Below are 26,495 nucleotides of genomic sequence, written 5' to 3'. Positions count from 1 at the left end.
GAGGCAAACATCGGGCTGCCTTAACACCGAGCAAATAGTCGAAAACTTTGATTTTTAATTGAAGTAAAATGTTTCTCCTTTCTAAAAAATAGAATTGATTTTTTGTAAAGCACATCTGTTAAAATTATAACATTCATTATAATGTTCTTCTTTGTTTATTATTTATTAGTTTTTAATAATAATACTTCTACACAATTATTATTTATTAGTTTATTATTGATTATTATTCGCTTTAATATAAATATCTTTGCCAAATTTATAAAAAAGCGAATTATTTTTATCAAATCTATAAAAAAGTGAATAATTGCTTAATAATCTTTTAACTGAAATGTTTATTTCTCTTTGTATCACTTACCAATCATTTCTGTTTTTACTTAGATATATTATAGCGATAAGAAAAAGCATAATTAAGTAATATTGAAATTAACATTATTATATTGAGAGGATCGGTCATTTACGATTCATTGTGTAGATAGATTGAAATTCTAAATTACGCACGCCCCATATTGGGAATGATAAATAGTTTCATATGCGTAAATAGTATTCGCCTGATGACGCAGTCGTTTTAATTAATGATCGCACGTTTGAACGTAATCCGATTGTTTGACAAATTTGGTACAATGCTGTGATTTGCATTGTTTCAATATTATTAAGAATATTTTATCTTTTAAACATTGATAATAATGCACACTTTGTTGAAAATTGTATGATTTTTATAAAACAGTAAAATACGTTTTGTTATTTAAAATTTCAATAGAGCAAATGTAATTCCACTGTGTACTTGAAACGTAAATCGCGCAATACATAATATCATTACTCTATAGATCTGTTAATAAGCAGTGATTATTGTAAATCATAATTTCATTGAATTTATTAGACACAATTAAATTGAACATATGTTTTCGAAATAAGTATTTAGAAATGTGTTTCTAGACAATTCGTCTAAATGCATCTTTTACCTTCTGACAAGTGTCTAGTTGTTGCACGGCTGAAGCACTAGATGGCGTTACCATTGCGTTAATAGTACCTGTTGGTTCTATTGGTTAAATATTAAAAAATTTAATTAAATATTATTAATTTTAATTTTAATTAAATTATTAAATATTAAAAAAATTAACGGCAGTTTTACCATCGGCTTTTAATCATTTGTAAAGTCTTTCTATGTTTCGAGACACTATATGTCGGACCTATGAAACATTTCTGAACAAAGATACAGCGGACGAATGAGATTCTTTCACAAATAATATTGTTGGTGTCAGAGTCTTTTGTTTCACTGAAGAAAGTGCATACACGATTGATTAATTTCTTCCGGATTATTCGTTTCTAAACGAAAACAAAGTAAATATATAAATAAATAGCAGGTCGTAATACATGTAATTTTTTTTAAGTCGTGTATCTGTTTAATTAATTATCGGACTTTAAAATTCTAAAGCTCCAGAAATAATTTATCAATACAAGAATTCATTTATTAATAAATAAAGGAAAAACAATGGCTGAAAGTTTGAACGAAAATGTGGAAAAGTTGCAAGAAGAATCCAATAATAAACAGCATCAACTTAATTTTTTAATTCAGCAGGTATTAATTTTATTCAAAATTTTTATTCGACTTATTACCGTCTATATATATTATCGTTAACTCTATGTTCAATATTTTGTACTGAATAAAATAAATAAGTAGTTGGTATTTGTATAAATAAATCGCTTCATTATGATTTTTCAAGCTTGTAGAACTAAAGGAAGAAATTAACAAGTATAAAGGGAAACGCTATTACTGGGAATCACAGTTTTCTGCTTTATCGATGAATATTTGGGCGGAACAAATCAAATACAGTGAGACGCAGAAAAAGGAGATCCATCTCAGAGAAGCAATGTCCGAAATGATGAAAATATCTGACCTTAAACAACAGGAATTAAGAAATTTAAGAGTACAGAGGATGGAAACTTTCTCCAAACAATGGTTTTTTCAGTTTTTTAATGAATACTTTGAATTACACTGTATTTGTATATAAAAATGTTATTAGGTGTAAATAATATGACTATAATATTCGGGTCCATTAAAATTTCTATACTTATTTTTAATATCTTTCTAAATGAAATTTATGAATTTTTTAGCAATAATTTTCGAAACAACTGTGCAAATTACACGGATAACTTTCTACACGCACAGACGCAATATGTAAGTTTGATTAAAAATATTTTATAGTAGGTACTATAAAATACGTCGTATTTACAAATATATCGTTGTAATTGTTTATAAAAAGTGACCAACAAAATATATATTTTGTAGTCAATTGAAAATATATCAAAGGACCTCGAGCAATATCAGCAGGAATACAACAAAATACAACATGAAATACTATTGCAGTCAAAAGAATTAGAAAATCTGGAAACTTTACAAAATTTCACTTACTTAAACTCTGACGGGAATACACAAGAAATGTTAATAACTAATATCCCGCGGTACGATGTAATTTTTGTGCAATAACTACAATTAAACCAATTATATTCCTACAATTTAAACACTTTTTATAGTAAGTCTAGATTAGGTACTTTTTTAAACAATTATTTGATTTAAATTTTACTTGTAGGGTAAATAATGACAATAAACTGAAAAAAATTGAATCTGCGCAACATATGTTTGAGAATCTGAAAAGCAAAGTAAAACAAAAGCAAATAGTGCGCAATAATTATCACGAATAAAGTTACATTGGTATTATAGTTATATTACCAATATATGTATTGGTGCTAAGAAAACTTGCAATAAAATAATATATTAAAAATTTTCTATACACTGCAGTGCAATATTTCTTACTAGATACTTTTCTACTTTTCCTTATTTAAAAAGGACACCTTAAATAGTATGGAGTAAATGATTTTCTTGGAAATATGGGCAATAATTTCTTGTTAAATTAAATTATTTTCAGAATTTTTAAAAACAAAATAAACATTACTGCCGCTACTTCAGGGTACACGATGCAAAAGAACAATATAGACAAGATATAAATATAAAATTGCAACAAGATATAAATATATAAATATAGAATTGTTGAATGTGTTCGCAACTGCTTCGAAGGCTCAATTAGACAGGAACACCTATACGTGTACCAACACGGTGTCGGAGTGTAGATCTCTAATCTACGTCTATCGACGATCGGTAAGAGATCGTGCAATAATTTTCAAATTTATAACACTGGTCTATCAACGGTCAGTATTAGAAATAAAACAGAAAATAGAGGGATAAAAAAGAGAGAGCGAAAGAATTTAAAACAAGGAGTATACGAATAAGCAAGATAGGCTTTGCCTACGAGGTAAGCATGTGACGGTTGAAATCTTTGCATGAAAAATGGGATGTATTTAGTCGACTTCACGTATGAAGCATTTACCAAATACTGCGCATCCGTTTCTTGACACTCGGCACTCGAATGCTGAATGTGTGGACGAGGAATGTTCGACCCTTGTGAAACGGCAATATATCTTACCGACAGTTCGACAGATATCTTATTTCCCGACAGTTCTACAAATTCGTGACTGGATCGTGTATCGTGTTATTTGAAAATAATATTAAGGTATTATGGAAATTTGTTTTGGAAATGGGAACGTAATTTCCTTAAAACATCTATTACCTAAAAGTATATACATTGAAGTATAAATTTACTACAGTACATTTTTTTAAAATTGATTGGCGAAAATAGAGTAAATCTTGCTAGAAATTTAATAAAATATAACTTAATCTTAGTTTTTTAATAAATTTTTTAAACATGATATATATTTTTTTTTAGAATAAAATACGTATTATTAGTTATCTCAGCCACGATAATATTATTAAATTCGTTTTGTGTTTTCCATTAATAGTTTTTGAAAATCGAATAGAAAATATTGGTTTGTTTTATTTCGACAGGAAGTCTTCCCGCGTAAATTATTGCAGAAGGCGCCAGCCAGCGACGGTTGTTGGTTAGGAAATTGAATGTATCAGAAATCGGCGTACCGAATTATTTGAAGATTATTTTGCAAAAATTTAATATTTTTTCGATCTGAGGAAACACGATATTTTTAAAATAAGTTGATATGGAGCTCACGGATGATAATTTACTCACACTTAGTGAATATCTAAAGCATACACTTAGTCCAGATATAAATGTCAGACGACCAGGTGAATATAACCTCTCTATCACCGAAAAGAATTCTTTTTAAAAAAATCATTGACCTCTTTATTTGATTGCAAACGCGTGAGCGTTTTCATTTTCAGAAAACGTTTAATTTGTTTTTCAATTGTGACACCTATTTGCGATTTAATAGATCTATAATAATAGATCTATTCTTAAGGAAAATTTGTTTACATGTATCGTGTTTGTTTTTTGCACAATATTTTTTATTAATTAGCTAATTCTGTTAAAATATCGTAAATGTATTTATAATAGTATGACAAATTAGAAAATTAAGAAGAAAAAAGACTCGATTCTTAATGCTATCTTCTAAAATATATGATTTATAAATTATTTATGTTTTTTTTACTTTAGCCGAAAAGTTTTTAGAATCTGTTGAAGTAAATCAAAACTATCCATTACTTCTTCTGCATTTGGTGGACAAATCTGAAATCAATATAACCATTAGAATTGCTGGTGCAGTTGCATTTAAAAATTATGTTAAACGTAATTGGAAAGTGGTAATAATTTGGGTTATTTATTAACAGAATTCGCAATATAATATTGTAATTGAATGATTTACTTCTTTAATCCAATAGGAAGAAGACTCTGTAGATCGTATACATACACAAGACAGAGAAGCTATAAAAAAGTTGATTGTTGATTTGATGCTCCATTCTCCTGATTCTATTCAAAAACAGTTATCCGATGCTGTTTCTATTATTGGAAAGTATGACTTTCCAGATAAATGGCTAGAGCTTATAGACAAATTGGTTGAAAAATTTAATACAGGAGATTTTCATGTTATCAATGGTGTCTTACATACTGCACATTCTTTATTTAAGAGGTATAGGTATGAGTTTAAAAGTCAGGTTTTATGGACAGAAATAAAATTTGTGCTGGAACAATTTGCCAAACCTTTAACAGATTTATTTATTGTAAGTATTTTATTATCAAATTTTTAATATGGTTACAAAATGTTATTTCTTTAGATATTGAATGTTGTATTTTAGGCTACAATCAATTTGACAGAAGTACATGCATATAACGTAGATGCACTGAAAGTTGTATTCAGTTCATTATTAATTCTGTCTAAAGTATTTTATTCTCTTAACTTCCAAGTAAGTAAAATATGTAATAAACCAACAATAAAAAATACTATATATTTAATCTAAATAATCAAATTCTCTTTATTTTTAGGACTTACCAGAATATTTTGAAGACAATATGGATATTTGGATGAACAATTTTCATAATTTGTTATTCATTAGTGTCCCTTTCTTACAAACCACAGTACTGTTACACAATAATTTATTTTTATTTTTTCCCATGTAGTTTTCCTTATCTATGTTACACTATTTTATATATGTATAGAATGAAGAAGAAGCAGGTGTAATTGAACAGTTAAAGTCACAAGTCTGTGATAATATTGGCCTTTATGCTCAGAAATATGATGAAGAGTTTCAACCATATTTACCACTGTTTGTAACTGCTGTATGGAATTTGCTAACATCTACCGGACAACAACCAAAATATGATTCTGTATGTGACCCAAATGCAAACACATGTCTACTAAAACTGTATAGTAAAGTTCTATATTTTTGCAGCTAGTTTCAAATGCTTTACAATTCTTAGCAACAGTGGCAGATCGTGCACAATACAGACATCAGTTTGAGAATCCGACTACTTTGAGTAGTATTTGTGAGAAAGTAATAATACCCAATATGGAATTTAGAGGTAATTATTAAAAATAGTATATATAAAACACAATTTATGTTCATCTTATAAAAGGTTAATATTATTAATTTGTAGTAAAAAATATTTAATATTTAACAGAATCGGATAACGAGTTATTTGAAGATAATCCCGAAGAATACATCAGGCGAGATATTGAAGGCAGCGATGTGGATACAAGAAGACGTGCTGCATGTGACTTGGTTAAAGTACTTTCTAGGTCTTTTGAAGTAAAAATAATGGAAATTTTTGGCGCATACATACAGGTATAAATTTACTGTAATATTTAAATATATAAATAAAATTGACATATGCATATTATATTTTTATTGATTTTTTCAGATCATGTTGCAAAATTATGTAGATAAACCGGCTGAAAATTGGCGAAGTAAAGATGCTGCAATTTATCTAGTCACTAGCAGTGCAAGCAAAGCTCAAACGCAAAAACACGGTGTTACACGAAGTAGCGAACTTGTCCCATTACCTCTATTTGCGATGCAACACATTGAACCTGAACTGGTCAAACCAAATGGTATACAAAATTAATTTTATACATATCTTTGAAACGTTTTTTGAACAGTTAATTTTTAATGATGTATTTCAGTGAATGAGTTTCCAGTACTTAAAGCAGATGCAATCAAATTTATTATGACCTTCAGATCGATATTACCAAGGGAAATGGTAGTTGGAAGTTTACCACAATTAATTAGACATTTAACTGCTACGAATATTGTTGTTCACACGTACGCTGCTTGTGCGATTGAGAAGGTACTTGCAATGAAAGGACCTGATAATTTTCCTATGTAAGAATTTTTTTTTAGTAATTTTATAATAACACTTTATTTCTTTCCTTATCTACATTTGACATATTTATAAAATATTTTATCTTATATTTAACAATTGTATTTTTGAATTTTGTATTATTTTATTTATCAAATTTAGTATTATTATAATTGTCTTGTATACATTTTTTTCTCAATTACAAAATTCATTTCTAGAGTAAAAGGAAATGATTTATCGCCATTAGCAGCGGATCTATTAAAGAATCTATTCGCGTGTTTAAACATACCTGGTTCTGAAGAGAATGAATATGTAATGAAAGCTATTATGAGAAGTTTTGGTACTCTACAAGAAGTTGTTGTGCCATTTTTAGCAGATCTCTTACCAAAACTCACAGAAAAGCTTACAGTTGTATCCAGAAATCCGAGTCGTCCAAACTTCAATCATTATCTATTTGAAATTTTTGGCTTATCAATTAAGTATGTGCTATAAATTTAGTAAAAACAAGTAAATATTGATAATAAAACTAAAATATCTCTAATATCATTTTTAGGATTGTTTGTAAAACAAATCCAGCAGCAGTTTCATCGTTTGAAGAAGCATTATTTCCAATTTTCCAAGGAATTTTACAACAAGACGTTCTAGGTAAGATATTTTGTTTGGTTCTGAATTAGATTACGATTTTTAATCAATCATTTTTTTTCAGAATTTATACCATATGTTTTTCAAATTCTTGCTCTACTTTTGGAATTACGAACAACTCAGGACGTACCAGAACCATATTTGACCTTATTCCCTTGTCTTTTATCGTCCGTGCTGTTCGAACGACAAGCTAACATTCATCCGTTAAATCGATTATTAAGGGCATTCATTAGTCACGGTGCACATCATATCGTAGCGCAAGAAAAGACAAGTGGTTTGTTAGGTGTATTTCAGAAACTAATTGCGTCAAAAGCTAATGATCATGAAGGTTTTCTACTATTGCAAAGTATCATTGAACATTTTGTACCGTAAGTATTCTCGTAACAATACTTCGTTTCTCTTTGATGGTTTTATAAATATTAATTCAATATTTCTAGGAACGTATTGGAGCCATATATGAAACAAATTTTCGTACTATTCTTTCAAAGGCTTTCATCGTCAAAGACAACAAAATTCGTAAAGGGTCTGATTGTTTTTTTCGCATACTATATTATAAGATATGGTTCAACTAGTTTGATTACGATCATCGATCAAATACAACCTCAGTACGTTAGTTTTACATTCTAAAATTACAACTAAAAGTAATTAACATTATTATATAATAATTATTATTTTTGCAGAATGTTCGGTATGGTTTTGGAACGTGTATTAATAGCAGATTTACAAAAAGTATCGGGCGATATTGAAAAAAAAGTAACTGCAATCGGAATTTCAAATTTATTAATCGATTGTCCATCAATGTTAGAGAGTCCATATAATTCATATTATCCGCGTTTATTAGCGACATTAATAGAATTCTTTGAACTCCCACAAGATCAGACTACAGTACCGGAAGACGATATGTTTCCAGAAATTGATGATACATCTGGATATCAAATAGGATATAGTCAACTCGTTTGTGCAAAAAATCCTCCAAAGGATCCATTACAAGGTATAACTACAACTATATTTTGTTACATTGATTTTATTATATTTTATTTTACATTGCATTCCAATAATTAGCTATTGGCGATATACGCTTACACTTGGCCCAAGGACTAGGTAGGCTATCGCCAGGACAATTACCTAATCTTCTTGGTCAAATTCCGGAACCCAATGCGAACCATCTAAGAAAATACCTCCAAACAGCTGGCATTACTGTTGCATAATACGAACTAGATATTCGGGATAGACTAAAAATTCATCTAATTGCTCGAAAGATAAATAATATTGAACTGAATAAACTGTAACAAAGAGGTAACAGAGGTTCTTTTTCAGCGATATTTACAAACACCGTGAAATTGAATGTCGCATCGCTTGTCTATCATATAACTTTGAATATTTCAACAAATATTTATCATTTTTATATGATACTGTTTAGGGTCTGTGCCTCAAGAGTGTAAGAGAAATGTGGTAGCACGAAAAACATTGAAATAATCTGTCACTGCATGTTATTTGTATGTGAACATTCCCAAGGAATTTAAATAAATTTGGAATTTGTACAATAATAAGGTCGAAGCACACGTTTCTTCAGATTAGTTGTTTTTTATTTAATAAATACATGAATGTCTGCTCCGGTGACATCGTATTGTCTGATGGCCTGTGAATAAATATACTTCTCACTTATTTTGTTCTAGACTTATTTGTCTTACTCTACCTCTCTGCTTGTCTTATTTATTCTATCTTTCTCCTTTGCAACACTGACTATGTAAATTTTCTCATTATTTTCAATCTATTGTGTCTATGTGAACGCAACAATGGTGATCATTTATTTCTAATTGGACTATTATTTAAATAAATGTGTATAATTATATTTAAATAATTAATATTGTAACGTTTTGAATAAAATAATAAATAAACTTGACTTTGTATAATGGAGATGGTAATAACAAAATATTTACAAATATTTGTTAGAAATTTCTGTTGAAAATATTTATGCACAGTAAAATAAATACATTATTTTTTTTTTACAAAAAAGCAGCCATAAGTATTTACACTAATGCAGAGGCCAAAAAGATGAAAGAGGTATTGTTGTCAATGTCACAAAGAGAATTGTAACAATCCAAATTGCAGCTATATAAAGAAGAGAAGCAAACAATAAAAAACACAATTGTGATCTTGAAAAATATAGAAAATGGGAAAACAAATATACTGAAATTAATAAGCATCTAAATAATGATCTCTACTTACCAATTTCATTAATTAAATATATTTCCATACATTTCTGGATTTTCCGCATTTAAAAACAAAGATTGTATTATTATAAATCATTTGATTGGTCTTAACCTCAAATACGTTACGCTATGAAAAATATGCAGTTTCATATAAAAATATCGTTTATTTTTAAATTTCGAAAAATTGTTTGCTTATCATATTTGCCCTTCTCTATAAACAATATTGACATTTTAGCGTTAAATTTTACTAGCTTGATACAGCATAGAGTACAGTTGTTTGTATGCAATTTAAGTATCAATGGCGCAGACAAAAATATGTATGTTAAGAGAAATATTTACAGATTTGAATGGTCACATTACATTTACGTATATCATATTTTATTACGTGTAAGTCGGCTTCTTAGCTGTAACGATTCTTTATATAAAAAGATATCCTGCGTTTTTGCCATTAAAAATTTTATAAATAATTGTCTGTAACATCTAAATTAATCGGTTATTATTAATTACAACAAATTATTTAAGTGAATTTGGAATTTAATATACAATGAAACAATTTGAAATTAGTGACATTTACAAAATGAAGCATTGGCTATACTAATGTTAGGGATTTGTGTATGTACATACATCTTGCATACATCATACATGTCATATAAAAATATTGATATAATGATTAAAGAACATAAATGATTCACGGAAATTTTCAATTATCATTTTACAATAAAACTGCGATAGTGTCAAATATAAAACTTTTACACGAAGAGATCTATCTGTGTAATGTCGGTTATCAGTGACGTGTGTCATGGCGGTGTAGTATCCGATGTTGTTCACGTAGCATTTGACATATACTTGTATTAGGCAAATAGTAACAACGAACAGTAGCAATACAATGGCGAAAATAATTTTGCTGTGGCTATTGTTTGTGATGTGTACGATTCACCGTGCATTGGCTTTCTACTTGCCGGGTTTGGCGCCTGTGAATTACTGCAAAACCGGAGAAACCTCGGATACATGTAAAGTACGTATTTGAAAAAGATCGTTTTCTAAATTGGTTATGATTACATTATTTATTCTTTCTTCTTCATTTAGATTACTTCAGAAATATTAATAATTTATCGTTGATCATTTTTAGTATTTATTGAATGTTGACTGTAATTTCATTTTCATTTCTTTTTCTTTTTTTAATGCTACATTAATTACTGTTTTGAACATGTTTCGACGTGGCCTTTCGTGACATGTGACTCTCACTGGTGAAATTGTATCACGAAAAGTTCAATCTTCGCATAGCTAAAGCTGAGTCTTCTTGGATATAAATTTATAATGTCAGACTTTACTACTTGACACATGATACTTTAGTCAACATTTGTTACAACTTGAAGGAGACGAGCGGTCTGAAAGAAACATTTTTTCTAACAGTATTCTGTATGTCATGAAGAAGAAAGAATGTATCCCCGTTTGTCTGAAATAAATCAAATTCGTATAATATTATGTTATTACCTAATTTGTATGAGCTATGATAAAAAAATGTGCCAATATATGAAGGTCACACCTTGAAAAATCTGATAGATGAAAATAATTATAACGTGCAATGTTTATCAAATGAAGGAATTAATAAAATAAACTATAATATAAATAACTTATATATAACACATATTCAATACACAAAAGTATAATTTTTTGTTCAGCAATTCTTGTATTATTACATAAGAATTATAACATTTTTTAATTTTCTTAAAAAAAGGAATTTATAAAACATAAGGAAATCAAAATAGAACACTAAGGGGCATTATTTTAAGACACATAAAAGTGAAACTTTCACAAACTTTACCAGTTTAGGTTAAAAGTGTTTTAGCTTTAACCATTTTTGGTTCGCCATCCTTTGGTTAATAGAGGTCTTGACTGTTTAATATTGTTGTAATACTCTTACATTAATAAATCAATATATTTTATATTTAATCCTTTAATACTGCTATGTATTTCAAATACAAACTATCCACTGTGTCTTATATAAACAGAAGTATATTGTGTGATACAAAGTTTATCTACTAATGATATACATTAGATTTAAGAATGTAGTTTTTATTTATAATTGTATTTCACATTCTTTAATGTTATTGAAATTTTATAGGTTGGCCATTATCTGTAATATTAATCTGTAATATGTAATTTATTACATTTTATTAAATACTGTTTATTTTTTTAGTCTGAAATTAAGCTGTATGTAAATCGTTTGAATACTGAGAAGTATGTAATACCATATGAATACCATCGGTAAGTTTTTGCATAATTTGCAAAAGTATGTTGCTATATTCCCCTTTACTTTTATAAATCTTATAATTAACATATCCAATACTTTTTAGCTTTGATTTTTGTTCTTCTGATGAAAGTGAAAGTCCTGTTGAGAATTTGGGACAAGTAGTCTTTGGAGAACGTATAAGGCCTTCTCCATATAAGGTATAGTTATATGTAATACAGTAGTTTTTCTATACTTTAAATATATTTGATTTCGATCAAATTTGGTGTCACACATCTGATAGTATAAAAAAATAAAAAGTACTAAATTTAAATATAATAAATGAAATATAATAAATTTTTAGTTAGAGTTCATGAAAAACATAAAATGCGATTCTCCGTGTAAAAAAGTATATAAAGGTGGAGACAAAGAATCTGAAAAGAAATTGGAATTTTTGAAAAAAGGAATGGCACTCAACTATCAACATCACTGGATAGTTGGTAAGATTTTGAATTAATGAATTAAAATTTAAGAAATACAAACTATTGTTTGTCATCATTTATTATTGTTTTAATAATTTTGTAGATAACATGCCAGTCACTTGGTGTTATCAATTAGAGGAAGAACGACAATATTGTAGTACTGGATTTCCTATGGGTTGCTTTTCTCGAGAATCAAGATCTCAACAAGATACTTGTAGCATTAATGTAAATATATATTGGTATTATATACAAATTAACGAAAAGGAAAAACACTATTTCTGAGAGAAGTTTTCAATATTTTTAAAATATTTTTATCATTTCAACTTAAAGAACATACCAGTACTAACCAAAATTAATATATTTTTTCTTTATTAGGCTGCGTATAACAAACCAAAAACTTATTACCTGTTTAATCATGTAGACCTTACAATTACGTATCATAGTGGTGTCAAAGAAGAGTGGGGATCTGCATTTAAGGAAAATGGTGGACGTATAATATGTAAGATCTTTGAAACTCTATATTCACTGCACAAACATTCATAACATTATATTTTATTGAGTTTTGGACTTATACCTTCAACAGCTGTTAAAGTGGTTCCTCGCAGTATCAAGCACGATGTCCTTAATTGTGAAAGTAAAGTACCATTAGAAATAAAATATGATCCACTTTCTGTTGGTGAAGAACTAGTTGTCCATTACACATATTCTGTAACTTTTATGGTAAGTTTTCATGTAATGAAACAAGAAATCTTTATTGATTTTTCATTTAAAGAATATCATTTGCATTTTTAATTTCAGGAGAATAACACAATCAAATGGTCATCTAGATGGGATTATATTTTAGAATCTATGCCACATACAAATATTCAGTGGTTTAGTATTCTTAATTCATTAATAATTATTCTATTTCTTTCTGGTATGGTAGCCATGATAATGCTTCGAACTTTGCACAAAGATATTGCACGATACAATCAGGTACATGAAAGGAATGTCACTTTCAATAATCAGTTGCATTTTCCAAATGTTTCATTTCCTTGTTTCATGAATTTTCTTCTATAATTTCATGTTTCATTTTATTATTTCATTTACAAATAATTTAAGTGATCTTTGAAGTTCTTAGTACAATAATTTTGTTTTAGTAACTCAGAAAAAAAAATGACATTTGTTTTTTAATTTTACATCATAAAACTATCATATTTTCATGTTTTTGTTGCAATAACGCAGGCCTGTTTCCAGATAGAATCAGGAGAAGACGCACAGGAAGAATTTGGCTGGAAATTGGTCCATGGTGATGTGTTTCGACCTCCTCGCAAAGGAATGTTACTCTCAGTTTTACTTGGGTCTGGTGTTCAAGTCTTCTACATGACACTTGTAACACTTGGTAAGTTCTTTAATATTCTCCTTTCATTTACTTTCACAAATTTTCAGTTATTATAGGAGAATAACTAAAATTTTATTAAATTTTACAGCATTTGCTTGTTTGGGATTCTTATCTCCTGCTAACAGAGGAGCTTTAATGACCTGTGCTATGGTTTTATACGTTTGCCTTGGGACCACTGCTGGCTATGTATCTGCTAGAATATACAAAAGCTTTGGTGGTGAGAAATGGAAGTCAAATGTACTGCTTACATCTATGCTGAGTCCTGGGTAATATGATTTATTTAATCAATAAAGTGTCAATAATTGAAACTGTATTGAATATAAGTTTAAGAACATCTTCATAGGTTTCTACATAAATATTATTGTTATAGTTATTTACTTGTATAAGTTGTTTAAAAAGTATAGAAATTTTATAAAACCTTATACAATACTTTTGATTAAAATCTAGGAAAATGTTTCTTTAACTTTGTTCAAACATTCATGTTTTACAGAATCGTGTTCAGTTTATTCTTCATAATGAACTTGGTATTCTGGGCAAATGGAAGTTCAGCTGCAGTACCATTTAGCACTCTTATTGCTCTTCTAGCACTTTGGTTTGGAGTATCTCTTCCATTAACATTTATTGGTGCTTATTTCGGGTTCAGAAAAAGAGTAATTTAAAATTTTCTTTGTCATATTGAAGCAATAAGTAAGTTGAAACACAAAGAGTTAAAAAGAAAATGTATTAAAATTGGCAGTTCTTAAATACTGAGTAAAATCTTTCTTCTTTTTAGCATTCAAAGTGTTTCTACTTTCTATTACAATATATTTTTATAAAATCATGTTTGGCAAAGAAAAAAGAAATTAATTTTATTACAGCCGTTGGAGCATCCTGTAAGAACCAATCAAATTCCTAGGCAAATACCGGAACAAAGTTTTTATACACAGCCAATACCTGGTGTAATAATGGGTGGAGTTTTGCCCTTTGGCTGTATATTTATACAATTATTCTTTATACTTAATTCTCTGTGGTAAGTACCAAGTCATAAAAAGTAAAGAAGAAGCGATAAAATTTTAATAATTGTTTTCCTATAATTCGTGGTTTACTTAACTATTTTAAAAACATTTTGCTAGTGCATACGATCTATAAAATTGTTGTCAACAATACTTTAGAGATACCAATAACGAAAAAAAGTATTGATAAAAAATAATCGATTCGACATTATGATTTACACTATGTGGTGTCAAATTATTGGCACCTTAAATCAAACAAAACGAAGATTTCTGTATATCTGTATTACTTTATACACTAATATAAAACATGAAGGTTTTGATGATCAATAATAAAAATATTGTTTCCTCGAATATTGGTCAATTTTTTCCAGGTCAAGTCAAGTATATTATATGTTTGGATTCCTTTTCTTGGTGTTCCTTATTCTCGTCATCACATGTTCGGAAACGACAATTTTACTTTGCTATTTCCACCTTTGTGCGGAGGTAAATACATTTGTATTTGTTTGCATTATTTAAATCAACGATAAAAAATGACTTGTTGATACGTATACATTCAAATTAATTCTTTCTTTTTAGGATTATCATTGGTGGTGGCGCAGTTTCCGAACATCCGGCTTCACCGCTTTTTATTTATTAATATATTGTATACACTTTTTCATGACTAAATTGGACATAGAAGACGCTACGTCTACGTTCCTTTATTTCGGCTACACTTGTATTATGGTTTATTTATTCTTCCTCCTAACAGGTAAAATTTTAGTCTTTAATAGAAAACGATGTTTAATATTAAGAAATTACCATATGTTCAATATATTTAACAGGTTCAATTGGTTTCTTTGCCTGCTTTTGGTTCGTGCGGAAGATCTACAGTGTCGTGAAAGTCGATTAATCTATCAACCAGTGATATTCATTGAAATAAAATGAATGTGGTATGAGTAAATAATAACAAGGATGAGTGACATGAACCTTGATTTTGTGAAAAATCTTAACATACGAGCATCAAGCCCATTTTATGCACGAGTGTGTTATTTCAAAAAAATTTACAATTTCAACTTCGTGGGCACAAAATTTGGCTAATAACTATTGTAGAAATATATTTCTACACTATTGAAGTTTCGATTGCTACTCACTATTTGGTGCAAATTACTATAAACTATAAGATATGCAATTACTGGCAATAATCACTATGAATTGACGATTAATTATCAACAGGTTAGTGACAGTTCTACAATATCGAAATCAAAACGATTGATGCTTAGTAATGAGTCACATATTATAACAACAATCAGTTATAAAAGAGTCTTGCTGTGACAAGAAATTAACAGAGTTAATAGGTATTTGTATATTTTTATCCTCTTTTTTTTTTAAGTTAGATTAATTTATTAATCATCTATTATTTTACTTGCATTTATTTTGCAAGATTTCGAAACACATATTTGCCAACGTGGTGAGACGAATTTTCCACTTTTTTCTATCCTTTGAAATGCGTGCATAAAAGGGGTCTTGAATCAGGCCATTAATCATTTGCTTTGTTACCTGAAAATATACAGAAGTTCGTAACTGATTAATGTACGAATTAATCAATACAGCCACTGTTATATATTTCTTAGTATTCATCCTTTTGATAATATGGCAGACGTATCAAAGTTATAAGGATACGTGTATACAAGTTACAAATAAACTATGTAATCCAGGTATATCTAAATGCTACAAATACAGTTATAATTACAATTATCAGTTTACAATGTACATAAGAAAACACTTTGTCTTATATTCAAATTGCTACATATTTCACGAATTTTCTGGATTATAAATTTTAATTGTAACGTATACACATATTTTTTACCATGTTCGTAATATCGAATCCTTTATGGTCTTATGTTCTAACTTTATATGTTAAACTGAATGTGTTGTTAACACTGCCAACCACCCGAGTTATGTCGAACACCGCATTTTTTTCGTGAACTACATACAATAATGTAACATAATTTAAATTTCCATAATTCCAGTAATATGGTAATTAATTTCATGCAATTTAAAAATAACTTACATCGTTCCGAAAAATATTTTCTTTAGTACCACTGGCGAACTGGCGAAAATTTAAATAATGAAATTATTTTGTGATTAATTTTATCAATGTTATTAATAATTAGTTTACCAAGCGAAATAACATATAAATAACTGTTTGTTCTACATAGAACAACACGCACACTAATGATGCACATGATCTGAAATGTATACATCCTTCGAAAATTAACTTTTCTGTAGTCCTCAATAACAATATTTTTTATTTCAGGTTGTATACACTTAGCTCATAATGTTTATTTGTAAGCTCACGATACGGTGAAATACAGAAAGGTAGATTGACCCGTTTTGTTGTTCAATGATGTGTTATAAAACGGGTGGATCTGTCCGAGTGGTTGGCATTGTGTTAAGTATTCAAATAATCACTTGCTAACAACACAATTATTTCCACGATGTCGAGTATATATATGTGTATATGTATATGCATATATAATATGCCCTTTTAAAATGTTCATAACATCTCTTTAAAAATATTCAAAGGTGCATTTAGTAAAATTAATTCAAATTATGTAAAAACAATGGAATGGGCCACAAAAGATTAATTATGTTGAATCTTTGATTTACTATAAATCAAGATTGTTTTAATTAAACAATTCTTTATAGGTTCCAAAGAGAATACTTTTTTCTGATATTTTTCGTGAGAAAAAGAATATTAAACAATATACATTATCATATTATCAAGTTTTTGTTTGAAATATGCAAAACCATTTTTCGTAAATAACGTCGATAAGTTTAGTTTAATTGCAGAAAGATACATAGTGTACAAACTGGTAATTAATTTGAACGCCGAACTTGGAATTTTCGTTCTTTTTTTATTTTTCCTATCGATAGTACTTGTGACTGTGAAATATTTTTAATTAATAGCTGACATGCACACATCCTGTAATTCGTGAATTTTGTAAATTAAAGCAATTACAACGTTAGCATTAATAATGTTAATATAAATAAAGATCGAATAAGTTTACGTAGACATTTATCTACTTGCGACGTAGAACATAAACATGTCCTCGACCTGTTGTGTATTACATAATTTTCCTCTTTAAAATATTTCATTTTCAATTACATTTTGCAATATGTAAAAAATGATAACTCGAGTTAAGGAAGATACAGATACATAACACCAAGTCAAACTTAGCGAATCAATTCATTTTCCATTTAAACATGTATATTAATTTGTAAATCTCAATTTTCAAACTTATTCAAGGATGAATAACAAATCTTGCAAATGCAGTATTGTAGAAAGTAAGCGGCAAATGTACTTTCGCACATGTCCTATAGTGTTTTACATTTATTGATAATTTTACATGTCATATCACGGAATATCGAATTATACTTTATGTACAAATGTGTTTCTAGCTGTGCGATCTCACCTCGCGGAAGCGAGAAACACCAAAACTTTACATTCTACTACCAAATCTGTGGTAGTACATGTCAAACTCAAGGAAGTCAGGCTACTCTACTAACAGAGGAAAAAATATAATTCAGGGAGAGAAAATCCTCCCGATGGTGCTTAGGATAACTTCTTCATGTCGCACAATAAACCACAGTCTCGTCATCTTGGACGGCGTTTGTTGCTGGTTTTAACAACTAGCCGAACTTCGATGTTTTTTTTTTCTCCGTAAAAAGACAAACTGTATTTTCAACGATCATGAATACTAAGTTTCATGGTTTTTTCTACATGGACAGTTTTTTGCTCAATAATCCTTCGATTCCCAGGGCGCGCTTTGCGATATCGCGCTATAGTGTATTGCAGAATATGATGCGTGTCTCCTAGACGATGCAAACACTGTCGTGTTCGTTCTATAGTTACGCCGCTCTGTTGGATAGTTAATGTTGACCTGTAAGAAGTACAGTTTAATGCTGAAACTCAAGGGAATAGGAGTCGGGAAGCAGGACATCTCGATCATGCAAAAAATCTGTTGAGTTCGTAAACGAGCGAAGCGACAAATTGAAGGAAGGGAGAGAAAAGATAAACAATTTCACAGAATCGACATAGAAACAAAAAGACACAAAGATGTATGTCTTCTGATGAAATAAAAGTTCTCTGTTTTGTAACAAAGAAGCTAAAACTCTAATGAGATATATTGAAACGCCAATTGGTAAAACAGTTTGCAAAAGTAATTGAACATTAAACTGGTTGAGAAACCAATATTCAAGACCACGATTAGAAAGTTCGTCGACTGTAAAAAAAAAAAAAAGAGGAAGAATCTTGTATTATATTTTTGTGATCTCTAACTGTCTTGAAATGAAAATGATAAAACTCGGAGTTCTTGCATTAGAGAGGGAAAGGTACGTTTATCGATAGTGAACAATCAGAAAACTATTTTCTCGGACTGCGACGACGGCGGCCGTCCCTATTATTTCTCTCTGCACGTCTCATCTCTTCTAGTCTGCGAGCGTGTTCCGCCATGTGTTGCCTTCTCATTTCTTCCTTCACTACAATCTGTAACCACGTAAAATTTTTAAATAGTTATGGTCATCTACATGGAGTAACATTGAAAATATTAACATGCATTGAGCAGACATCCCTTTCTCTTATCACACAAGGAAAAAGGAAAGTAACACGTGGGAATCTTAAAACTGAAGATTTCTCTACTTTTTATCGCTAATTTCTTTATCTCGTTCTTTAAAATTGTGAAGTAATAATGTGTACAATGAACATTCACAATATTCACGTAATCTTTACAGTTTTATTTCCTTCTCGACATAACATTAAGTTGATAACTACGAATAAGAGTAAACTTTTAACATTTTACAGAAGATTTTCTTTACCTATAAAATGAATATCGTTAAGTGCTTTGCATTTATACAACTGAAGAAATAATTTAGTTTGGCAATTGGTAACCTGTTCACTTATTTAAGTAAAACTGCTTTTATCTTTAGTAAATAAATTTTTAATTATACGGATGAACAAAAATCAATAATTAACATCTGCGCAATTACTATCTGTATATCTGGCGTTTTACTGTACTACAAAAATTAACAACATTTATATAAAATTATCAGTAGCTCGATCAATGCATTCTAACGTTGACGCACCTGTTCGTTTGTGAGTGGTAACCAATATATGCACGGCGTTGCCTTTGTCTTCCTAAAGAGATCGTCTAAAAGTTTAGCTGGCGGTGGTTCGTCCTCTTTCTTTTTAAATTTACGAGCTGGAGCTGGAAGATGTGCCTCCACCGCAGGACTCCGACTTCTTTGTCTTCTTTTTTTATCGTGATCCTTCTTTTCACGTTCCTTCTCTTTCATGTGTTGCTGGCCATCTTCTTTACCTAGGTCCCATTCTCGAACTACCATCACCTATTATTTACAAAATATTCTTTTAAAAATCGTACAACTAATATGTTCAATTCAAGAATGATGAATTCTGTATGTCAATGCTATTTTAAAGCAATTTATTTTCAAGCAAATGTTGCATATAAATATCTGAACATTCCTGATCTTACGTAATAACGAAACACACTGCAGTAAATATATATTTAATGTCAAATATACATTTTATTATTTTGTATTATATAATGCAAATTTTAAAAATTATGATTTTGATCAAATAATTTTTAAATACTAGATTTTTAAAATGGTACAATATAAAGATATTAAAAATTAAACAATCATAAACAGAATATAGGTATTCTCAAAATTGTAGAATATATTCTTTTTACACTAGGGAATAATATAACAAAGTTGTATTGAACAAATTTTATAATTTTTACTTATATTTTCATATAAGACTTCGTTTTCGAAAAAGAATGAAAAGCTCCGAAAAATTATAAAAACAATTTTTTTGTCCAAACTCCTATAAATGTATCACAAAAGTCAATCAAAATTGTAGCAAAATTGTAGAATACAAAGTACCTTTGTATTCGTTCTTTCCTCGCGGTTCCAATCTTGTTGCCACGAATCTGACGGAACAAGCAGCTCTGTTTTTCTTGGAATGGACTGATCTTTCGACAATTCACGTGCCAATTCCATGTCATCTTTGGTTGCATACTCAACGTGAAGCCTTTTCGGGTTCGAAACAGGCCAGGATATACCGTGTAGTGCCTGCCTTGTTTCAAATGCCTGGTCCTCATTGGCGTACTGTAATGTTTCATTTGATGAAAATTTGTAAATTTTTAAAAAAATATTATAAGGTGCAATAGAATTTGTTACAGAGACCTTACATAAAAATATAAATGAAACATATAGATACAAAAGGTTATTTCTTTAGTACTAATTCGACTGTATCTTTGCTTCATAGTAAGTTTGAAATCAATAGAAACATCTGAAACAATTACAGTGAAAGAATTCGATCATAAGACCGTTTTCTGATTTTGTCGGACATGAGTATAAGACAAAAGCGCTTTGAAACATGATTAATATAGAAGAGTACATTAATGTTTTGCTTAAATGATGGACTCTATGAAGTACTTTTTAATCATATTGTGATTAAAACCCAATTAAATATTAATATTTAAATTATAATAGAACGTGTGACATACATTGTACTAGATCTACAATGCAAAGAATTATTCAATAAAATCAGTTGACCCTATTGTATCAACTTCTATGATTATTTTATATTGCATCAGACTCAGTGGTATTGTACCAAAATTAAATAAGTACGACTTTCAAAAATTATTAGAATATATACGCACCTCTACAAAACATTTAGACTTAATTCTGTCCATCCAAAATCCATTTTCAACGATCGTGCCAGTACGCGAAAGGAGTTCTTTAATTTGATTCAAGGTAAAAGGACGAACTAAGTTTTTAATCAAAAGAATGTTCGTGGGCTTCGTAGCTGGCGGACTAGGGGATTTTACGTGTGACGTTTCTTTCACAATCGATATCTTTCGCCGCGCTGCTACAAATTACAAAATTACAAAAAATAACTACATGAAATATTTCAACAGGAGATTAAACTATTTATATACCTATGTGATTATCCATCTTTCCATCCCCTTTCTTTGCAGCACCATTCTTTTGCATAAGAATTTCATCGCCGGATTTATTATCGTTCATTCCCTCGCTTGAGTTGTACCATTTTTCGCCAGCTCGGTAACGATCTCTATCTTCATCATCGTCTTTTGAGAGACGAACCTCATTTATTGATAATGGTCTCGCTCCTGGTACCAATGCCTACAACATATAGGTGTAAAAGACTAGAATTTTTACAAATTATAATGTCAGATTCGATATATTGTTGCAATTTAAAAATATAATTATAGAACTTTAAAATTTCAATCATGTTTTATGAATATTTATATAAATGTTTTCGACGTTACAATGTGTTATAAACGAAGAATAAGCGCATATATTTCTCCAATGAAACAAATTGTACAAGTTAGGAATGAAGGTATTACTTTAAGTGAATCCGTGGAAATTGAAAACGAAGGTGCGGTATCAGTAGACAATGCAGTCCCCCATCGACGTTTTCTAGGAACACACTTTGACTCTTGTTCAACGTTATCATGATTTTCCTGTCAAATTTGATTATGAGATTAATTTACAGCATACACCTTTTGGATTGTTAAAAAAAAAGATATATTAATATACCTTGTTTGGAATAGTGGTTTCATTATTTGCATTTGTATCAGTATCGTCCTTTTTGACATCGTTTTTCTCTGTTAATATTCTCATAGAACTGAAACATAATTTATAGAATTGTATAAAACAAATTATCATTAAGAGCCACTAGTAAATTATAGCACAATTTATGCTTACAATGATCTTTTTAAATTTACTTTCACAGATTTATGAGTCACTGACTGAGTTGCTGTTAATACAGAATATTCAGATTTTTCATTTAGGTTATCCAATTTCTGTTTATTTCCGTCACTATGTTCTATTTCTATTTCCACATTATTTAGTAGGGAATTGTTTTTTGTTTTTGGTGACTCAGAATGATCTTTCTGTTCATGGGAATCCTCTGTACTTACTTTCTCTTCTTGCATGTAAGAATCTACTTCGATGTCTCTTTTAATAGGAGGTTCATCCTCTGAATCTGGCGTATCGGAATTAGACGAATCTCGATATTTGGTTCTATGCTTTCTGCGACTGGCACATGACATTCTGCCACTAGTTCTGTTACTTTTAGTACAAACTTCGTCGTTAGACTCAGACGATGAGTTCATTTCACAAACTTTTCCTTTTTTATTATCATCTTCATCACTGCTGGTATCTTTATGAATATTTTCAACACTAGTTTCTTTACTAAATGCTTCCGTTGTCTTTTCGCTGGTATCTTCCACAGATTTTTCTTCCTTTGGTATAACGTTTATCTCCTCGGATGAATGGTTGCCATTTGAACTAGGAGCCAATATAGTTGTGCTACTCGACTTAATGGGTTCACTATCAGCGTTTTCGTTGGGGAAATGTGCCTCATTTGATTCACCTTGCTGATCTATGTTTGGTTTATCGTCAGACAAGTTGGCTGAAGTGGTTTCAGGCAGGATCTCCTTGCTATCACTTACCTCTTCGTTGGAGTCCTGACCTGGGTATGAAGAGGAGGGATCGTTCGGCTGTTCAGCGCTACTGAGCATTCTTGTACAAGAAACCAGTTGCTCATCTGCCGAGTCAGCCTCCTCTGCAACTCCCTCACCACTTTCCTGCCACTTGTTCGATTTTGTCCTACTCACAGAAGTATCAGACGATGCTTCTGACATGTTATGTTGTCTACATAACTTCAGCTTCTGTATCTCCCCAGGTGATGCATCGGCTCTTGCCACTTTCCAAACTGATCCACCATTATTGTCCTCTTCGTTTTCTTGTGATTTGGTCTTAGTGTCTATTTCAGTGGATGAAACTATTTCGTTATGTTCTTCTATTGTTTGTTCCAATTCTTTTCTTTGGTGCATTAACACAGTTGACTTCTTTTCCATTTCTTTGCTGCTGACACTTTTTGCTGTATCATCAACATTTTCCTGTTCTGGTGATGTAGAATGCGTTCGCTTTGCACGTCTACGTGTTGACTTTCTAGTAGGTTTTTCGACTTCCTTTTCTGGAGTCCCTTTTGCTTTGTTTCTTTCACTTTTGCGCCTCATACCTAAAACGTACAAATGTAATTAAACTTATTAAAAATTTAATACAGAATTACACATGATAAGTTTATATATATATACTCTCTAAATTAAATTAAAATTAAGAACAACAAATTGCAGTATTTTATTTAACCCTTTTGTTATGGGATAGTCAGTCCCTGCAGTGATCCCAATAGCAGAGACATTAATCAGCTACTCTGAATGATTTTTGAAAAGAGTTGCCCATAATAATAAAAGAGTTAAAAATAAATTCACTATGAATTTGGGATTATGTAAAACATGCAATTTAAAGTTAATATTATCTTACAATTGCACTATGGATTGTGTACTAATTATTAATAGTTAATAATTTATTATCCATGTTTTATGAACTTCTATAAAATTTAATTTGATACTGCAAAAAAATCTTTGATCGCTTTTATAAACTTACTTATGAAATCTAAATATGCATTTCAGTTAAATTTGTTTGTGAATAAAACTTAAAGTAATAAAGAAATAAATTTGTTACAAAAGTGAGACTAATTTATTTCAGATAATGTACAATAGAATAAACTAGTGAATAAATATTTATTTATCATTAAAAATGTTTCTTTATTTGGCATATACTATGTTCTAAAATTATCACATGCAAAATATTTATTCGTAGCTGTATTCTTTTCGAAGTTTAAATTTTGGAATGTTAATCAAGTATTATCAGTATCATTAAATTATAAGTATATATATATTTATTATAATGGGTGCCCTTAGAACATTATACAATTAGAGTGAATATATTACATTTATGTTAGATTTTGATCGTATAAAGATGTTTCAAAAATATTTAAAAAATTCATAAAATACACACAATGTTAATATAAACATATATATAAGATTTAAAAAATAATTTTGTTTATGGATTGTTGATATTTTTTAATGATCAATATTTTGGTCTGAGATAAATTGGTCATATATTTAAATACGTACTACTTATTTCATTATCTAACTTTTGTGTGACTTATATTTAAAACTTATTATAATTTTATATATATATGTTTCGTATTTCAATTTCAATTTTAATATGTTTATTACAATTTTTAGAAACATTATATTAAAATATTAAACGAAAATATGTTCAAAACATAAGCCATAAGTTAAGATTCGAATCGCTTTTGAAAAAATACAAAAATAAGTTTACTGTATGATATCTATGCTTCAAATTGTACAATACAAAACATAAATTTTGTTTAAAGTTAATATTTGATAGTATTTCTTATTACTTAATAATATTTCTCACTACTTTTTAATTTATCTATATAAAAATAGATATTTATAAAAAATGAATATGTTAAATTTAAAGTAAATAATAACATTTCACTTGGTAAAAATAAAAGATTAAAATAGGCTTCTTATATATATATACTGTGTAGCCACCTAATGATCATTCAAATAATTACTTTAATTATCTGACTATTCAAATAAACAATGACAAATTCTCCAAATTCCATAGAAAAAAGACTTACTATAGAAAATGAATAATTAATGCTTGTGTGTATTACTTGACTAAGAACTAATTCCAACAGTTATTTTTACTAAATATTTACTCAGAACTGTTCAAGTAATATCCGAGTCTGATTTGTGGTTACCTGAGAAACGCGCGGGCGTTCCATCACCTGAAAATTATTCACAGCTACTTACTTAATAAACACGCTTCTTCAGTTAACTAGAAGTCTGTCAAGTACGTTGCGCCTTTTGAGAATTTTATTGACACATAAATATTGTCCTCCAAATGAAACAACGTCTCCTATGATGCCTCTAATAAACGTTCAGACTACCGTACTCCATTGAATACGAAGGTTTTACATCGCATCAGATAGGTTTGTAAAACCGGAACGTCGGCACAGTAAGTTCGTTCAAACACTCTGACGCCACGGAAAGTGACTAAAAAATTGTTCGTAAACTCGTTCTTCAAGTGTAACAATTACAACGTTACGTGAGAACAGGATATAAGCTATTTAATATTTAGTGATTTAAATTTAGTTTCTTATCTAGTAAGTAATTTAGTTACAATGTTGCGTAGCTTTCTATAAGCAGATAATCTCAAGTCAGAGGAACGCGAATTGGCGCGAATCTTGTTCTGGACTAATCAATTGACCACACACGAAGGTTTTTCTTTGATTTTATCTGTTACTACCGATTACATTTATTGATTTACGCTGAAGTTAGAACATCGATCTTTTCTATGAGGCCTAGAGTTACTGCAAGGTGATCTTTTCGCCAGTAAACTCCAAAGAGTGCTGCCACTTAAACATTGCGACAATAGTCCATGTCTGTATATAGTGATCTGTCGATGTAGAGATTGGTGACGCTGTTTAGTGGTGATCGATGAATACTGCAACGGAGACGACTATATTTTTAAAAGAAGATCAAAATAGATCTATTGCCACGATGTTAATGTAGTGGCATTCCTTTGAAGTCTATTAGTGAGAGAATCAGTTTATACATCGGCTTAAAAAAGACGTCTAAATGGCTGCAACGTTACGATGTAATAATACCAATCGTAACAAATTAAACATTTTAATTCTCCATTATTTGTAAAGTTGGTTACTTAGTGCTTCACACCGTAAGGTCGCCATGTGGATTCGTGCTAAAAATAGTTCGAGGTAGGTTAATCCATCAAAGACGATGTCTGTACACTGTACGAACCTTAGACCATATATACTCATAGACATGACTTCAGACAATTTCTGTAACGCAAAGATAAAATTATCTACGTGATATCACATGTGGGCAAGTTACATCTTAGATAGTGTGAA

General features: G+C 29.6%; 4 protein-coding genes and 1 long non-coding RNA gene across 9 annotated transcripts; 3 read left to right on the top strand and 2 right to left on the bottom strand.

Annotated features, from left to right (window-relative positions):
• The first annotated feature begins 1,460 nt into the window (after positions 1–1,460).
• On the top strand, positions 1,461–2,700 carry LOC143154214 (uncharacterized). The gene is made up of 5 exons (XM_076326131.1): positions 1,461–1,576; positions 1,722–1,957; positions 2,113–2,176; positions 2,288–2,460; positions 2,589–2,700. The coding sequence occupies exons 1-5, from the start codon at positions 1,490–1,492 to the stop codon at positions 2,698–2,700; spliced, it is 672 nt and encodes a 223-aa protein (XP_076182246.1). The 5' UTR covers positions 1,461–1,489.
• Positions 2,701–3,424: 724 nt separating this feature from the next.
• On the top strand, positions 3,425–8,963 carry Cse1 (chromosome segregation 1). 2 transcript variants are annotated; one of them, XR_012994054.1, is made up of 18 exons: positions 3,425–3,566; positions 3,899–4,150; positions 4,518–4,663; positions 4,742–5,080; positions 5,156–5,263; positions 5,343–5,435; positions 5,517–5,684; positions 5,750–5,879; positions 5,979–6,142; positions 6,219–6,408; positions 6,481–6,679; positions 6,875–7,135; positions 7,210–7,301; positions 7,363–7,666; positions 7,736–7,903; positions 7,979–8,289; positions 8,361–8,594; positions 8,719–8,963. XR_012994054.1 is itself a non-coding variant. In XM_076326478.1 (17 exons), the coding sequence occupies exons 2-17, from the start codon at positions 4,066–4,068 to the stop codon at positions 8,504–8,506; spliced, it is 2,904 nt and encodes a 967-aa protein (XP_076182593.1). In that variant the 5' UTR covers positions 3,425–3,566; positions 3,899–4,065; the 3' UTR covers positions 8,507–8,963. The 2 variants fall into 2 exon arrangements, 1 of the variants encoding a protein (XP_076182593.1); XM_076326478.1 differs by having other exon boundaries at positions 8,361–8,963.
• On the bottom strand, positions 8,057–10,853 carry LOC143154373 (uncharacterized). 2 transcript variants are annotated; one of them, XR_012994056.1, is made up of 2 exons: positions 9,528–10,853; positions 8,057–9,410 (listed from the first exon to the last, which is right to left on the bottom strand). It is a non-coding gene; the product is annotated as an uncharacterized LOC143154373 (long non-coding RNA). The 2 variants fall into 2 exon arrangements; XR_012994055.1 differs by having other exon boundaries at positions 8,057–8,937.
• Tm9sf2 (transmembrane 9 superfamily protein member 2) lies at positions 10,136–18,358 on the top strand. Its single transcript, XM_076326482.1, has 15 exons — positions 10,136–10,526; positions 11,712–11,779; positions 11,869–11,962; positions 12,106–12,241; positions 12,327–12,448; positions 12,599–12,722; positions 12,807–12,943; positions 13,022–13,198; positions 13,460–13,604; positions 13,693–13,870; positions 14,095–14,254; positions 14,462–14,613; positions 14,968–15,079; positions 15,173–15,344; positions 15,418–18,358. Exons 1-15 carry the CDS (start codon positions 10,398–10,400, stop codon positions 15,483–15,485), a joined length of 1,974 nt encoding a protein of 657 aa, XP_076182597.1. The 5' UTR covers positions 10,136–10,397; the 3' UTR covers positions 15,486–18,358.
• Positions 17,400–25,603, bottom strand: Acn (apoptotic chromatin condensation inducer acinus). Of its 3 annotated transcripts, XM_076326480.1 has the most exons (10): positions 25,378–25,602; positions 22,388–23,708; positions 22,220–22,307; positions 22,027–22,143; positions 21,598–21,802; positions 21,319–21,527; positions 20,537–20,761; positions 19,721–19,981; positions 18,975–19,124; positions 17,400–18,519 (listed from the first exon to the last, which is right to left on the bottom strand). In XM_076326480.1, the coding sequence occupies exons 2-9, from the start codon at positions 23,704–23,706 to the stop codon at positions 19,002–19,004; spliced, it is 2,547 nt and encodes an 848-aa protein (XP_076182595.1). In that variant the 5' UTR covers positions 23,707–23,708; positions 25,378–25,602; the 3' UTR covers positions 17,400–18,519; positions 18,975–19,001. The 3 variants fall into 3 exon arrangements, with proteins under 3 accessions (XP_076182595.1, XP_076182596.1, XP_076182594.1); XM_076326481.1 differs by having other exon boundaries at positions 17,400–19,124; positions 21,319–21,524; positions 25,378–25,603; XM_076326479.1 differs by having other exon boundaries at positions 17,400–19,124.
• Between the last annotated feature and the right edge of the window lie 892 nt (positions 25,604–26,495).

The sequence above is a fragment of the Ptiloglossa arizonensis genome, chromosome 14, assembly GCF_051014685.1.
Source record: "Ptiloglossa arizonensis isolate GNS036 chromosome 14, iyPtiAriz1_principal, whole genome shotgun sequence".
Taxonomy (NCBI): Eukaryota; Metazoa; Arthropoda; class Insecta; order Hymenoptera; family Colletidae; genus Ptiloglossa; species Ptiloglossa arizonensis.
Note: the sequence above shows the minus strand (reverse complement) of the source record. Positions and strands in the feature narration are given on the sequence as shown.

Bases quoted from the DNA above. Each gene is read 5' to 3' on its own strand.
- Acn (XM_076326479.1), bottom strand. From the start codon at position 23,706: ATGAGGCGCAAAAGTGAAAGAAACAAAGCAAAAGGGACTCCAGAAAAG. The intron at 20,762-21,318 runs GTGCGTATATAT...GAAACATTACAG, and splicing joins AGTCTAAATGTTTTGTAGAG to TACGCCAATGAGGACCAGGC. The intron at 19,982-20,536 runs GTACTTTGTATT...TGTAAATAATAG, and splicing joins AGGAAAGAACGAATACAAAG to GTGATGGTAGTTCGAGAATG.
- Tm9sf2 (XM_076326482.1), top strand. From the start codon at position 10,398: ATGGCGAAAATAATTTTGCTGTGGCTATTGTTTGTGATGTGTACGATT. The intron at 11,780-11,868 runs GTAAGTTTTTGC...AATACTTTTTAG, and splicing joins ATACCATATGAATACCATCG to CTTTGATTTTTGTTCTTCTG. The intron at 14,614-14,967 runs GTAAGTACCAAG...AATTTTTTCCAG, and splicing joins TTTATACTTAATTCTCTGTG to GTCAAGTCAAGTATATTATA.
- Cse1 (XM_076326478.1), top strand. From the start codon at position 4,066: ATGGAGCTCACGGATGATAATTTACTCACACTTAGTGAATATCTAAAG. The intron at 6,143-6,218 runs GTATAAATTTAC...TGATTTTTTCAG, and splicing joins TTTTTGGCGCATACATACAG to ATCATGTTGCAAAATTATGT. The intron at 7,302-7,362 runs GTAAGATATTTT...ATTTTTTTTCAG, and splicing joins TTTACAACAAGACGTTCTAG to AATTTATACCATATGTTTTT.
- LOC143154214 (XM_076326131.1), top strand. From the start codon at position 1,490: ATGGCTGAAAGTTTGAACGAAAATGTGGAAAAGTTGCAAGAAGAATCC. The intron at 1,577-1,721 runs GTATTAATTTTA...TGATTTTTCAAG, and splicing joins TTAATTTTTTAATTCAGCAG to CTTGTAGAACTAAAGGAAGA. The intron at 2,461-2,588 runs GTACGATGTAAT...TTTTACTTGTAG, and splicing joins TTAATAACTAATATCCCGCG to GGTAAATAATGACAATAAAC.